The sequence below is a fragment of the Silene latifolia genome, chromosome 6, assembly GCF_048544455.1.
Source record: "Silene latifolia isolate original U9 population chromosome 6, ASM4854445v1, whole genome shotgun sequence".
In the NCBI taxonomy this organism is placed as follows: Eukaryota; Viridiplantae; Streptophyta; class Magnoliopsida; order Caryophyllales; family Caryophyllaceae; genus Silene; species Silene latifolia.
Window position 1 is genome coordinate 9,464,542 of NC_133531.1, and position 16,293 is coordinate 9,480,834.

Genomic DNA, 16,293 nt, shown 5'->3' on the forward strand with positions numbered 1-16,293 from the left:
TTCAATCCAAAAGAACAGGGCCTAAGAGTCATTAGGAATAGTTTTTCCTGCCCAATTGTAAACTACTAACGGAAACAGTAACGGCAGTGGCACACTAGGCACAAATAATGAACCTCGGGGTACTGCAGATACATTCTTAAAAAGAGGGGTACCATGGACAAATTGACAAACCACAAGGGTACCATGGAAAAATACCGGTAAATAAAAGCAAATTGCACCATTATAATATGGTAAAACCTAGATTTTATATCGGTAACATCATCATGGATTCTAAGTTTCTTACCATAGAAAAATATCGTTAAGATATATCTAACCTTAGAGCAATAGCAATAGTGGTTCATGTTATTGGTTTGTCAACAAGAACCTAAATTAAAAAGTTCTTCTATTGCAACTATGGGTTTGCTCTTAATTTTAATAACTGAGTTCTAAAATAAGAACTTGGTTTCTCCATACATGGAATTTGGTAACCAATAAACATACTTTGAAAATTGTGAAAGACCAATTATTTCTTTTATATTCTCTATTTAAGAACTTTATATAAAAAATGTTATCTATGTGGATAAAAGTTCTTAAAGTCCTTCTATTGCTATTTAATCAAGTTTAAAACTCGCCTACATCAATCTCGACTCTTGATCATATCTTTTTACCTAAAATTTATACTCCAAATATATTTAATTTTCCGTAGTAGTTTTCAAATGTAAGGATTTTACCTTTACCCATTAATTAATTAATATTAATATAAGTACAAAATTATCCATAAAATAATAAAACTTGCAATAATTTTTTTGTCAAACACAACCTTTAAAAAACTTTTTTTTTCGAAACACCACCTTTAAAAAAAAAGTTTGTAAAACACAACCTTTAATAATTTTTTTTTTGTAAAACACGACATTTTGGCCCGAGTTTAACCACTTGCAATAGGGTGACTTTAAGTCGATATTTGAGGTACAAACGAGTTCCATTTGAGGTGTTCTTAGACTCTTTGTAAAGGCGGAAGTACAAGCTTTCCAATGGTTACCAATACGGCGGTGACAGGTGAGTTTATGTGGGGTCTATTGGTATGTAAAGTAAGGTTGGTCAAAGAGTGAATTGGGAGAAACAAATCGTAAAAACACCAATTCACTCCTTGACCAACCTTACTTTACACACTAATAAACCCCGCATAAGGCCACCTATCACCGCCGTATTGATAATGTCGGGAAAGCTTGTACTCCCACCTTTCCAACGAGTCTAAAAACACCTCAAACCGACCCCGTTTGCTATCTCAAACATCGACTCAAAGTCACCCCATCGCAGTGTTGTTCAAACTCTGCAAAAATGTCGTGTTTAACAAAAAAAAATTTATTAAAGGTTGTGTTTCACAAACTTTTTTTTTAAAGGTCGTGTTTGGAAAAAAAAATTTTTTAAAGGTTGTGTTTGACAAAAAAACCCAAACAAATAATTTCACCCCTCTTCTTGCTTTCAGTTACCCACATCTTCCCTCCTTCAAATCCTTCACACTATTCCCCAAATCATCTCAAATCTCAAATCAATTCAAACATGAACCCTAATTTACAAAACCCTACCTAAATCTCAAAATCAAAATCAAATTCAAATCTCAATCAAACTTCTCAATTCAGCTTCAAACAATCATGGCGCAAAATAGCAGTAGCAGTAATAAGTAGCTGAACAATGCATAAATGGCGCAGTATAGACAGTCCAATTGTAGTAACACTAGCTTGTTCATCAATGGCGGCGGTGCTAGTACTAGCTCCGCCGCGAACGGCGGCGAACATGTCGCGATCGCCATTAAAGGAGCTTCGCACCACTATAAGAAGTCGTATAATCACCGTAGATTGAAGAATCGGAGGATCTCGATTGGTTCCGCTATCACTTTTGTTTGTTTCGTGTTCGCTGCTTCTGCTCTCGCTTTTCTTTACTTTTCTACTTCTGATCACTCAGGTAGTTTTTATTGTTGTTATTGAATTAGATTGTTGTAATGTTTCGCTGCGACATCAATAAGTTAATCGTTGAACTGATAGTGTTTTGGTATTTGATGTTTGATTTGGTGAATTCAATGTGTTTTAGTGTTTTTCTGAAATTTGATCATGGATTATGATTTGCTTGGGAGAATGTATTTCGCCCTCTAGTTTTGTTGTTGATGCTGTCGAGTTTCGAACGTAGGTTGTTGAGTAGGGAGCTTTCACTAGCATATGTGATTAGGATTGGTTACGATTTTACGAACTCGATTGGTCAATCGTTGAACTGAGAGTATTTTGTGAGATGGTTTTCGTTTTAACGAAGTTAATGAAATTAAAATTTGCAATTTGCCTGGGGAGGATGGATTAGTGACTCAGTGTTATAAGAAAGATTGGCGTTTTTAAGTTGGCACATGTTTTGGTGAATGACAGAATCATAGATGGGATCATGGGAATATAGTTTGTTCATAGACGAAATCCAACCTGTGGAGGATGGATACTTGTAGCCAAGTTCGTCAATATATGACCTGGTTTTATGCAAAATTTACTAGACATAGACCAAATTGTCACGATTGATAGTACCTAATCAGGCCGTTAGGTACTTACTTTGTGTAGTTGTGTTTGGTAGAGTTTGATTCATAAGCTTAGGTGTAGGGCGGATGAATCAATGATTTTTGAGGAGAATTCCTTGGTGTATCTTAAGCTTAATACTCCTACATCTTAGAAAAACTAAGGGTGTGTTTGGATACTAAAATAGGAGGGAAAGGAAGGGGAGGGGGAAAGAGGGAAGGGAAAGGGAGGGGAGGGAAGGGGAGAGGGAATGAGATGTGGGTGTTTGGATACAATTTCCCTCCAAATCTTGCCTATTGTGGAGAGATTTTAATTAGGCTTGAAGGAGGGAAATTGGATCCCTCCAAATCTCTCCCCCTCCATTTCCCTCCACCCTTATTTGCTATCCAAACAAAGGAATTTAAATTCCCTACTCTCCCTCCCTTTCTTTTCCGTCCAAATCATTCAATCCAAACATAGCCTAAGAGTAGCAAAGGTATTTCATTGATCAAAGATCTAATAAGAATATAAGATGTAGGCATGATACCCACTGATTTATTGTTTTCCGTCTGATGTTAAGGTTTGTAATGTCATGTTATGAGGTTTAGCTAAACTCGTTGTCGCTTACTACAACTTGGATTGGTCAATTTTATGGGCAAGTTAACGTAAAATCTGAAGAGGTTGCCTTGTTATTTTGTTGCAAATGTGTTACTTATTGGATCCAAAGCTTGAAGACTCCCGCTTCTTCTCTACCCAAAATATAAAAATAAAAGGCAAAACACATAAATTTATATGGTTTCTTTGAAGTCTAGTTGTATGTAGCTGCTTCAGCATGTATGAATTTGTGACTCATAGTAGATTGTCCGCAGTCGATGATACAACTGGTGTTCAAGATGAGGCTTTCAAGGATGATTTTCTAGCGAATGTGACAAGGTTTAAGACTCAAGAGGTCAAGTTTGGCCATGGCTCTACCCTTCATGGCCGTGATTCAAGATATTGGGATCGGGATGACAGGAGAAGAGATGAAGATTATAATGAAGATGAGATGGATACAACTAATACTGTTAGTGAGGGTGGATCTCGAAAGGATCAAGTCCCTATTGATTTGAAAAGTCCTCCAAAGAAGCCAAGCAACAATGTGCAGAGGGGCTCTGATCATCATGGATTATACAATGAAGCAGGACGTAACGAGCTTAAAGTGTATGAAGAGAAATATGAGGCTTCATTGAAGAATGCTAGTCAGATGGGTGCAGATACTGAGGGTGTAAATCTTGTTTTGGATGACAATAAACTGGATGTGGAAAATGAAGAGAATGATAATGATGATGAATATGATGATGGAATTGATTTACATGATGTACATATAGATGATTATGATGACAGTAAACTTAATGAGGTGCATTCGGAACTGCTCAAATCCCACTCTAAGGACCATCAGGCTGATGTTCGGGAAGGTCGTACTCTTGCTGACCACAGCTCGTCACAAGATAATTCTACCAAATCGCATTCTGATAAGAGTGGGAAAGCTAAAGATGCTATTACTGCTGATGAACATTTAAAAACTAGCCCTGGAAAGCCGCCAAAGAAACACAGAAAACATCACAGCTGTAAGTTTCTTTTTACAGTCTATACTGATCGAATGACTTTCGAAAGGGACAGTAGAGAACTAGATAAGGGGAGGAAAAATTCTAGGAAAAAAAACAAAGGAGTAAAAGTTATACCTTTTAATACATATGTTCAAAACTTGTTACCTTTGAAGTGTTTTTTTTTTTCAAACTCCTACATTTTCGTAAATCGTAACATTTCTTCCGAACTTTATTTCAAAAGTTAGTTTTGGCAAATAACAGACATTTTCAGGGAATCATGGAAGATCCTATTTTTGCCCTACACTGACTTTTGATAGCAGGAAAAGACTATCTATGATTGATAATCTCCAAACGATGTCTTTTATTTTTGTAAAACTGCGTTTGGTAGGAGGCTTAGAGAAAATGCTTTGAAAAGGCATAAGTTTTGAACAAATTACAAAATGTGTAATGTTATGATTGATATTCAATAATAAAAAATCTTATGTATGATTGATATTCCCTATTAACGGCGTAGTTTTCTGGGAGTGACAATAACCATAGCATCAAAAATAAAAATGTATGATTAAATTTTCTAATGTACAATTGTTGCATTGCAAGTTTTCAACCCTGAAAGTAACTCTACTCATTTTATTGCAACTTAGGAAACAGTGTATGGAGTTTATGTGACGAAGGCCATAATTCTAAATTTATTTTTCTCCAGCTTCGAATTGTGAGATGAAATTACTGAACTCTACTGTCCAGCTAGTCGAGCCTCTGGAAAGTAGAAAATTTGCAAGGTTTTCGTTGTTGTATACTCAAAAAGAAGAAAAACCTGACGGCGTAGATCATTGGGAACCTAGGTTTGCTGGGCATCAGAGCTTAAGAGAAAGAGAAGATTCATTCATTGCACGTGATCAGAAGATAAATTGTGGATTTGTCAAGGGTTCCAAAGAGTATTCTGGCACAGGATTTGATTTGGCTGAAGATGATTACCGATATATTAGCAAATGCCATATTGCTGTTATTTCCTGCATCTTTGGAAACTCTGATCGCTTGAGATCTCCTTTCACAAAAGCGGTATGAGAGGTCTTTTGTGTGTAGTTTTTTGTGTTAATCATTGGTCAGCTTGCACATTTATTATCTATGGTTTATCGAATTTGTTGTTTGGTCAACTGACTTTGCCAAACTCTGTGTTCCATGAGTTGTGTCCCTTATTCATTACTGTTATCAACAGAATGGGGATGTGGCGTGCTTTTATAAATTGTAAAATACAATTTCAGGCACCCTGTTTCTACACTTGTTCACATCTGTTAGTTCTTAAAACAAGGGCGGAATAGGAGCTTACTTAGTTACTTTTATTTCAGGTTAGTCGTTTGTCAAGGAAAAATGTTTGCTTTGCGATGTTCATGGATGAGAGCACTTTGCAAACTCTATCCTCAGAAGGCCAAAAGCCTGACAGAATGGGATACATTGGTTTGTGGAAGGTGGTTGTGGTGAAAAATCTCCCTTTTACAGACATGAGAAGGGTGGGAAAAATACCAAAACTTCTGTCTCATCGTCTTTTTCCAGCAGCGAGGTAAGATTGTGTTTAGTGAATTCTGAAGTTAGAAATTTATATATTGCTTAAGTAGTTCTTTTTAGGTGTTTGCTAATTACACATAATTGTACAGTAAAACCTCGAGCTAACATGTAAATTGAGCTTACAAATTGTGGATGGTATGTCAGATGAAGAACCCATGATTTGACCAATTTGGCAGAAGTTTCATAGTACTCGTAAACTTGGGCATTAGCTAGTGTATTTGTCTTTGTAGTTGGTGAATGTATTATAGATTTATAACCCTTCAGGCAAGCTGAAAGTTGCTGTATCAAAACTACACTACATAAAGAATTATGTGTTGAGCCTTCGACCAACTATTACAGATCATCAAAGATTGACAGTTCATTTGTGATGTTTGAGTTCTGTATGACATGGTGGAGAGTGGAGACTATCGGGGAACCTTTAGTAAATCAATGTGTTGGGAATAAAGGTTGGTTTGGCATTGTGCTAATAAAGGAAACTGTTCTTTCATTTTGTGGAACATTGGAGGACCTAGTCTATGGATTACAAGTTTTCTTCACCAGTAATAATATTAAGTATATTAGTCGGCTATAGCAAATTTAAGGGCATTTTTTCCGATCTAGATGTCAAATCATTTGCTGCCTAGTGGTAAGCATTGAGACTGATATAGCAAATACTCCGTACTTTTGTAGGCACTCAACACCTCATATTCACAAGTTTGTTCTGATTTGCTATGAACATGCTTAATATTTCTGATATTGCATTCCAGTAACCTTTTTATTTTATGCTAGGTATTCGATCTGGTTGGATAGCAAATTGCGCCTCCAACATGATCCTCTTTTGTTGTTGGAAAACTTCTTATGGCGGAAAGGCTATGAATATGCAATATCAAATCACTATGACCGTCACTGTGTTTGGGAAGAAGTTGAGCGGAACAAAAAGCTTAAAAAATTCAACCACACTATGATAGACCAGCAGTTTCAGTTCTATCTGGCTGATGGACTAAAAAGATTCAACGCTTCTGATCCTAATAAATTACTTCCCAGCAGTATGTTCCTCTGCTGCTATGCATCTTTCTTCTTTTTTGTAACTTGTTTCAAGAAACATGGGGATATGGATCTACATCTTTCTATTGTGAACTAACGATCTGAGTTAAATTTACTAACAGATGTACCAGAAGGGTCGTTGATCATAAGGGCGCACACTCCTATGTCGAACCTGTTCTCCTGTTTGTGGTTCAATGAGGTGGATCGTTTCACCCCTAGGGATCAATTAAGCTTTGCATATACGTACCAGAAGTTGAGCAAGAAAAACCCTAGCAAGCCGTTCTACCTACACATGTTCAAGGTGAGAGATTTTGTTAGAGAGCTTTATATGCAACATGAACCATACACACACAAAAATATCATTTTGGTGGGCAGGAGTCTTAGCCTAATTCCATTTTTGCTTCCTAATTGCAAAAATAGGACTCATTTTTCACTACGTAATCTGACCTACTCTTTCATCACCGGGGATTTGAGAAACTTTTCACTTTAGCGAGTTCACGTGTAACTATACTTCATTTGGTAATATGAGATATCCATGCATAATGAACAGAAAAAATTAGAACATTATATGAAATGTTGAGGTGAATTTCTCACATAAATTTTCCGAAAACTAGTTTAATTAAATCTTTTCATTTCATAATTCATAATTAGACAAAATTATGGTTAGATTATATTTTACGTCATGTCACCACAATGGAATTTGTACATTGGAGTACCAAGGTGAATATCTCCCTAAAAAAGGTTGGTGAATGTCCTTGAATATTAAATGTTGTTGCTTATATGATTTGCAGGACTGTGAGCGGAGACAAATTGCCAAATTGTTTCGTCATAGGACCGATGAACAACGCAACATTGCACAGGTTGCTGCAGAGTAGGAGAAGGGAGTATTATGCACTGCACAGAGTTTTACGCTCTCTTTTGTATTTATGTTTGGCCATGCCTCCCTGTTCTTGGGAACCCGCCACAAGATCCATATAGGTTCAGGATGCTGGTACAACACACGACACACCGGAAATTTTCATCGCGAAGGCAAAGCTGACTACACAATTCATTTGAAATCCAAAGTAGCAATAGGATGGAGCATGACACTTTGGCCTGTTTTTGGCCTCTTAACAGCCATGATGGGAATTGATTCCTCATTTGTATCATCAATTTGATTACAATTCATTTAGTTTGATGCCTCGATAAGTCTATCATTCAATACTGATGTAATTGTTACATTAATCTTGATAAACCGCCTCCATATGTATTTTAAAACAAAAATTTTGATTGGTATCTATAAGAGTATGTATTTCTAGTTTATATACAATTTTTATATCTATAGAGTTCGATACATCATCTTTACCCCTCTTGTGCGTGTTAAGTACTGGATCCTCCAGTTACGGATGTTCACCGGTCCAAAACTCGACCAGGCCGGATGAACCTGTGGACCGGCTAACCATCAAACCCCAGATTGTGGACCGGATCGGTTAGAGGGGGACCCAGACCGGGCCGGAAGACCGTGGACTGGACCGGTTAGAGGGGGACCGGACCGGAACCCTTTAGGTCCGGTTTTTAGCGGGTTTGAACCAGACCGGTACCACTTTACAAGGCAAATTAAGTGTATATTGGCCGGAACACTACCGAAGCATTATTTTTTTTCATGGTTCAAATTTGTATACCATCCTAACAGAAAACGACAGTCAAAAGAATTAAATAAACAAATGATCTGGACGAAGGAAGTATGTTTTGAGATCAGTAAGATTAATTACAATTGTTCATTCATTAATATGATCGATAAACGTCAACAAAATAAATATCAACTATAGATTATTGATGTCTTAAGAAGTTTTAACTCTTTCCTTAAACAACCATACAATATAATGTAATGCTAGCAATTATATTTAACTGTGATTATTCATTTATTTGTGGTGATCAAGTCAATCACTTTTTTCCTTCCCTTAATAACATCTTCAAACAACTCATTGATAACAGATTCAAGCAACTCTATTCCTTGTTTCAAATCAGCAGACCGGTTCTTCAGCTCGTCCAACCGCTCTGTCAGTTTTCCTTCATCTTCACCAGCCTTAACCGCCTTTAACTCAGCTGTGAATCCAGCCAACGCATTCTCAATCATCTCCTTCTCGTGCAAAACGGACTTTCCTGTTCGCACAGATAATAAGTTCCTGTTTTGGAATATGTTGTAGAATTTCTCATGAATTTTGATTGGAATTGGACGCAGAATACAACAAAACACGAACAATGAAATTGTCGACATTGTACTGAAAATAACAAACGGACTTTTCATCTTCACTTTGGAGACGGTCCCTTTATTATTAAGATAAAACATTTCTCTCCATTTCCTGAACTTGAAAACATTGTTACTCTTCTCTGTCTCATTTTTCTCGAGTTCAATCTTACTTGCAATGGTTGTCGTGACTGAAGCGTCTTTGACCGTCTTAACCATGAAATCAACCATCATCCTTCGTCTGTCTAAGCCTGAAAGAGCAGACTTAAGCAAATTGCACAAATCCAAAAGATCCAAAGACACACTCATATAGTCATCAACCACAGTCGAACCTTCCCATGGACTGCAGTCTTTAGTCCTCTCGAAATAAACGAGGAAATGACAGTGAGCCTTCTTTACTACAAGCATGGCCTCACTACACCAACGAAGAGTCGGAGGACTCTCTTCTAGAAACTTCTGAAGCCGGTGCAGGTCACTCGCTACAGACGAAACCAGCTCATTTGCTAATCTATCATGACATGATGACATTGATGGTGCGAAACAAGTTAGCAGAATATTTGCCATTTTCATCTACCAGTATGGCAGGGAAAAAAATATAGTTTTTTTTTTTCAGGTTCATATAATAAGAATATTAGAACGAGTTTATAGTTTATATCGGATTGCGACACCGGCCAAAAAAAGCTAAGAAAAAATGAAAAGGACTGATAATGGTGTAGCTTTGCAGTGTAAACTACTCATTTTGCTGTAATTAGTGAAAAAACAGACGTGAAGATGAAGAACATTATGAAGAAAGGTAAAATGGTTAAGTCACGCAATGGTATTTTGCTAATTAGGGCAGAAAAGTGAGTTCTACCAAAGAAAATGACATTTAATTATTCTACAAGTTTAGGTTAATTTGGTGTGTTATTGCAGCAAATATGACAGGTAAATAACCTAAAAAAAAAAGTTGCCTTGAGTATCAAGAATATACTTTTTTTAATGGTTGAAACTTACAAGTTAAAATAAATATTAACCCAAATTTAGCTTAGTCACAATTAAATTGGTTATGTTTGCATTTTGTCAAAAAAGTGAATTATTACGTTTGATTCATGTATCAAGACGTAAGACCAGTACAATATATGAGGAAAAGGGATTCAATTGTCAAGATACTAGAAATTCAAAATAGCCAATAGGCTAAGCACTCTTCGGCCAAAAAGCAAATTATTAAGTTTGATTCACTAGAAATTCAAAATAGCCATTTTCAGATTTTTTTTTTTTTTTTTTTTGGTGGAAGTTAACGAATGTATACCGTTAAAATATTATCGGTTAAAGTCGACATCAGTAGACAATCAAAACAAGAATGTGAATATATTCGACGCGTTAGTGTATTTTAGACTAAATATTTGGCTGAAAAAGTCTGTAAATGTTGTCAACATCAGAGCTATTCTTATGGCTCTTTAACAAAGTAAGAGAAACATTTATGATTTTGAAGCTAAGATTGTCTTAAGAAGTAGACAACCAGCAACTGGCTCACGCGCGAGTCAAGCACCTGCCCAAACGCCCTGTTCATGTGCCAATGCTAACAGTGCTGAACTACGGCAATCATGGTCTTCCAATGCCAAGTTAAACAATGACAAATTGACAAGCATGCATGAATTCACATTGAAATAGTCGAAAACATGGGTTTATTATATAATTATCTTGGTTCTTGACAAAGATCAATATTGCAGAAAGTTGAAGCAAAAGTTGGTATGATAATGTATACCCCTTGAGATGTTAAATACTGAAAATCAACAAATTTGTGTAAGGCACTTCATCAAAGCTTCGGTGTGCTCTGGCTTACCAACAGATACGCGAACATAGCTGCCCAACTCCTTGTTATTGTAGTGACGGATCATGACACCCATCTTGGCAAGGTCCTCCTGGTATTAGATATGTACAAGGCATGAGTGCTTTGAGCAAAACAAATTACCAACTAATGTAAATGTCCACACTATGTGGCTCAACAAATTTCGGGTATTTTGGGAAAACCAAATTGTTACTTGGACTCGTTTTACAAGTATCCAATGTCCCTCAAAGCGCGTGGCACTGCTATTTTTATGAAATAAAAAATCCTCTTGTTTGTCATAAAATGAATGACATACACTTCAGTAGAGGTGGCAATCGGGTCAGTTGGGTCGGGCTTGGGTTGGGTCAAGCCTGGTCGGGTCATATCGGGTCAGCCACCCCTTTCGGGTCGGATCGGGTCGGGGTCGGGTCATTATCGGGTCGGGTGGTCAAATGATGTGTCGGGTTTGGGTCGGGTCGTTATCAGGTCCGGTTACTTTATCACATTACTTCAATTTTTGACCATTAAATTTAGTTTTTAAGCATTATTTGATTTAATTACTTAATTATTAAGTCAAACATAACAATCTAATTACAAAATCACTTTCATTTTGATCAATATTAAGCTTAATAATTGTCAGTTCATCAATTTAATCGGGTCAGTATCGGGTCGGGTCAATATCGGGTCGGGTCGGGTTTGGGTCACTGATCATCAGGTCAAATCGGGTTACGGGTCGTCGTCGGGTCGATTACGGGTCATGTCGGATTACAGGTCATCATCAGGTCGGGTCGGTTTCGGTTTCGGGTTGCCATATTCTTAGGTCGGGCCGGGTTGGGTTTGCTCGGGTTCGGATCGGGTCAGACTTGCCAGCTCTACACTTCAGCCATGTTCGGGTGTTTGTATCAGAAAGACCGAGACATTTATGTCAATTGTCATGTAATAAGAAAAGTCCGAAATTTTTCCTTTCCATCCCAAATTTATTGGCATCATTCGATTTTTCCATAATACGGAGTATATTTATACACATATTATCAAAATTAGCTTACATTATACGGAGTATATTTATACACACGTATTTGGAGACACTAATGGTAAACTTTGATAGTCGGTTGACCACCAAAGTCAAATGGAGACAATGAATATGGGACACGGGATCAAGAATTACTGAACTCTCAGTTTCTAATGTTGCTACACTCCTACACATCCTAAAAACAGTCTTAACTTCCAGTCAAAGAAACACAATTAAGATGCAACAAGTGGCCACAATTTAGTAGTAAAATCATCAAGGAAACAATACCTTGAGCTTCTTGGCGTCGAGTCCAGAAGTAACCTTGCAAAGAATAAAGTTAGAGTAACTGGGGTAAGGTGTAAGAAATGGGACTTCCTCCAAAAGCTTGAACAGCCTTTCACGTTCCTTCACCAAAGCATCTTTGACATTCTGTAGGGAGATGAAATTTATCAACCTAATTACAAAATATGGAAAAATAAATTGGAAGAGTAACGCGGAAACTTACTTCTAGATATGTGGGGTTCTGCAATGCAGCACAAGCAGCTACTTCAGCAGCTACAGACACATTATACGGTTGCTTTGCTCGCCATATGTACTCGATAATGCTAGCAGGAAATGCTCCATATCCCACTCTAAGGCCAGCTAAACCTGTTTAGATACGAGATATATTATTAGATATGAAATCATATACAGAACTTTGTTTCATAGTACCGGCATTGCTTACGATTATTTATTTAATATTTTGGGCTGGTTTTTCCTCAAATAGTATCACTGAAAACCATGGCACTGAATCTGTGCCGTGACACTAAACCACAACCGAGTTATCAAGGTTTTGAAGGTTGCCGTGACCACTGTTTTAAGGGGTGTCGGTGTAACTGAGATGAATTCCCCATAATTGATTCTATGATCGAGTTTTAAATTGAGATTCAATATCATGCAGATAACCATTGCACTTCTACATGTCCAACGATAAGCAATAAAAACAGAGTTTATAGGTAGATAAACAAAGAATACCAGCTCTTTTGCTGAAGGTTCGAAGAACAATCAAATTCTCATGTTGCTTCACCCATTTCATTCGAGATTCCAACCCTGAAAACTCAACGTATGCTTCATCTAGAATCACCAGTACTGGAAGATTAAGAATTTTTAATAGATCACCATCACTTATTATACTGCAATGGAAAGCAAGTATATGGTCAATATAGTGCAAGTGAAATTATCTTACTATGAAAGCCATCTATAGAAATGCATGAAAGTAAACTGTCTAAAGACGGTTATTAAGACGTTTCTTATTTTGATATTTTTTCAAAAGATCACCACCTCACATGCAATACTGAAACTCTGAAAGCAGTCTAGATGCTTAATGCCTTGATGAGGTCTTAAATTTTTAACAGACATTTTCCCTAAATATCTAAGAACAATGTCATATGCATATAACCTCATCCAAGGTCATTATACCTCTAGAAGAAAATATAGTCTATGCAGAGCAGAAACCAGCATGGTCTAGCATAGTGGCTAGCAATATCGCTAAAATTTTCTTATTTAATTTCAGCAGGTCAATAATTGTTGCAGACTTGCAAATTGCAATACTGGAAGTGTTACTCTTAGCTTAATTCCTAACAATGCACAATGGATACCTATACACATGCCTTACTACAGCACAAAACGAACACGTCAAAATAAGAGACAGACAGCAAATATACAAAAAAAAAAAAAAAAAAAGACATTCCAAAATAACTGCAGTTACCACTCACCTCCCATCTGGGTTATTTGGAGAAGTAAGAAATATGCATTTCGGCTTTTCTAGATCAACAGTCTCTGTTATTTTTTCTACATTCAAGCTAAAATCAGCATTCCTTGGAACTGTAAAGTACAACGTAAACAAGATGTGTATCAGCAAAACATCTACCAAACCGAACAAAAACAAAAACAAAAACACAAACCGAAACCGAAAAATAATTGAACTTTAACAATGAAAGCTTAATAATGAGACATGAGTCTATCTTGACTCATGACAAAAGAATTGTTCTCACCCTTAAGAACAACAGCTCCATTTACATTAGCATCGAATTCATACATTGTAAACGTTGGTGGGCAATCAACTATTTTCTCACCAGGTTCCAGCACACAACTGAGCTACAAAATTATTTAAATAAGAGATAAGACACATTGAGTCCATCAGAAAATGCAGAAAGAGAGGACAGGGAAAATCAATTGCTTGAAAACTTCAGTTAAAGGAGAAAGGGTTATGGTCGCTGACCGCATGATCAAGTCAATGAGCTCATCAGCTCCACATCCCGCAAGAATATACTCGGCTTCAAGGCCTGAGTCTTCTGCAAGAGCAGCACGTAATCTACGACTTTCTGGGTCAGGATAAATGTAAGGAAATTTCATGTTCCCTAGAGCTTCAAATACCTATCAACAAAGAAAAATGCGGTCAACAACGACAAATTAGTATCGAACTTAATCATTGAAACAAGAAGTTCAAGACAGCCAGCAAACTCAATCAACTTTCCAAATTTCTATCACTTGCCTCTGGAGGTGGACCATATGGATTCTCATTTGCATCCAGTTTGATGATATCCTCCGGTTTTCTACCAAGACGAGTTGATAAAACCTAATCACAATAAAGAAGAATTAATAGGGGTAGCAATTTCACCCGAAACCACCAACAATGCTCCCGTGAACATAATTATCTTAGCCACTCTTAAATCACACTGACATTCATCATGTGTGAGGGGTATGTTCAACCACAATTCAGAACATGCGAAGAAAAAAGATAGAAATTTTCTGCAACCTAAGTCGTAAACTTCAACCCAACTTTCTGTGATAGCTTCATACACTATCTCACACATATTTGTCCACTCAATAATTCACATAACCTTGACCCAATCTCCACAATGAAACTACAAACATATATATATCCTCAAATTCATTACACCGTTCTCAAATCACACTCATATTCATCAGACCGATGGTTCATGCTAAACCACAATGCAGAACTATTGCACGATGAAACAAGATTGAAACTTTCAGCTACCTAATCTTCAATAGTAACATCATACACTATATCAGTTTTGTCACTCCGAAATAATTCTTGACCATATGAAAACAACCCATTGTTCCAAACTCCAGTGGAATCAAAGACTCGTCATTCTTAGGTTCTAGATTATAATGGAGTAAAACAAAATGGTTCACTAAACTAGATACACTTCTCTCAATGTGGTATCAGTCATTCAAAGCAATTCTGAACACAATATTCATCTTGGGTCACACCGAAACAACCTCAATGTATTGCTAGCACAAGGGTAAGGCTGGTACACCCATCCCCCCTTATCTCACAATTTGCGGGAGTCCTTAGAGGCACTGGGGTAACGTTGTTGATGAGAACAACCCAATCCCCACATTGAAACTCGACTAATATCCAACTCAATGAGTCACAATTAGAATCCACAACAACTAACAAAACACCACAACAATAACTACCTTATCAACTCAAATCAAAACACCAATTTGAAACAATTAAATACTTAATAAAATAAAATAAAATACAATAAAGATACAATCTTTGGATAAATTACCTCAAAGGGCAAAATGGGTTGGTAAGGAGACAATTTCCTGAGATGGGGTCTAATAAAAGAATCACCAGACACTTTTTGTTGAGTTTCCACATTCAATTGTTTAACAGGCAATGTAGAAGCCATAGCAACAACCCTTCTGTGATTCACTTCAAACCCACAACTTGGTTTACAAATACTTGACTTAATTATGCATGAAGATGATGAAGTGTTACACAAATCAATCACACCCATTAATCCTGTCTGTTTTCACATTAACAATAATCAGCGGCGGAACCAGAATTTACAGTTAAGTGCGGAAAATTTCAGCGGGGGCAAACGAGTAATGGTAACATGTTATTAAAGATACTAAAAGCTGATTAATTTAACATAATTATGATTATAATTAAGTGAAAGGGGAATTACCTGGGTGGATGAGGAATGAATGAATGAATGAAACCCTAAACCCTGAAGAAGTTTTGGCTCTTACAGACTTAAAAGGGTGAAAGATTCAAGTGTTGGAATAATCTCAAGTGAGATTTTTAAGTTTTTTTAATTGTAGTTGCAATTCAAAAGATGCCATTTTCAACGCACAAACAAAAAGCTAACACGGTATAATTGTATTACACTTAAAAACGGATTAAATAAGATACCGAGTAACAATTCTGTGAAAGTAAAAATGTAACTCGCTTTTAAATAAGCTGTTATTTTAAGATGTTTTAATCGTGAAATGAATATATTTCCATGAAAGTATGACTAAAACGCAAACATCCAAATAAAACAATGATAATGTATGTATACTTCTGTTATTTCAGTCAATTGCTTATATTTGCTTATTGTTCGGTTTATAAAATAACGTAACTATTTATTGGAATAGATGGAGTAGAATTAACGGGAAAGAGTAAATCAAGTTGCTGGGTTGGTTTATGAATTTGTGCTTCATGTTTTTTTTTTGTTTTTTTTTTTAGACAAGTGTGCTTCATGTTTGTCGTAGATGCCCTTGACTACAAAGGACCA

The 16,293-nt window shown here is 36.6% G+C and overlaps 2 protein-coding genes across 2 annotated transcripts; one reads left to right on the top strand and one right to left on the bottom strand.

Annotated features, from left to right (window-relative positions):
* The first annotated feature begins 1,415 nt into the window (after positions 1–1,415).
* On the top strand, positions 1,416–7,978 carry LOC141586260 (uncharacterized). The gene is made up of 7 exons (XM_074407434.1): positions 1,416–1,941; positions 3,377–4,114; positions 4,794–5,149; positions 5,437–5,648; positions 6,422–6,678; positions 6,799–6,977; positions 7,468–7,978. Exons 1-7 carry the CDS (start codon positions 1,680–1,682, stop codon positions 7,549–7,551), a joined length of 2,088 nt encoding a protein of 695 aa, XP_074263535.1. The 5' UTR covers positions 1,416–1,679; the 3' UTR covers positions 7,552–7,978.
* Positions 7,979–10,552: 2,574 nt separating this feature from the next.
* On the bottom strand, positions 10,553–15,987 carry LOC141586261 (histidinol-phosphate aminotransferase, chloroplastic-like). The gene is made up of 10 exons (XM_074407435.1): positions 15,703–15,987; positions 15,301–15,540; positions 14,253–14,336; positions 13,980–14,134; positions 13,753–13,850; positions 13,474–13,582; positions 12,734–12,891; positions 12,225–12,367; positions 12,008–12,148; positions 10,553–10,804 (listed from the first exon to the last, which is right to left on the bottom strand). The coding sequence occupies exons 2-10, from the start codon at positions 15,529–15,531 to the stop codon at positions 10,673–10,675; spliced, it is 1,251 nt and encodes a 416-aa protein (XP_074263536.1). The 5' UTR covers positions 15,532–15,540; positions 15,703–15,987; the 3' UTR covers positions 10,553–10,672.
* Positions 15,988–16,293: the final 306 nt, after the last annotated feature.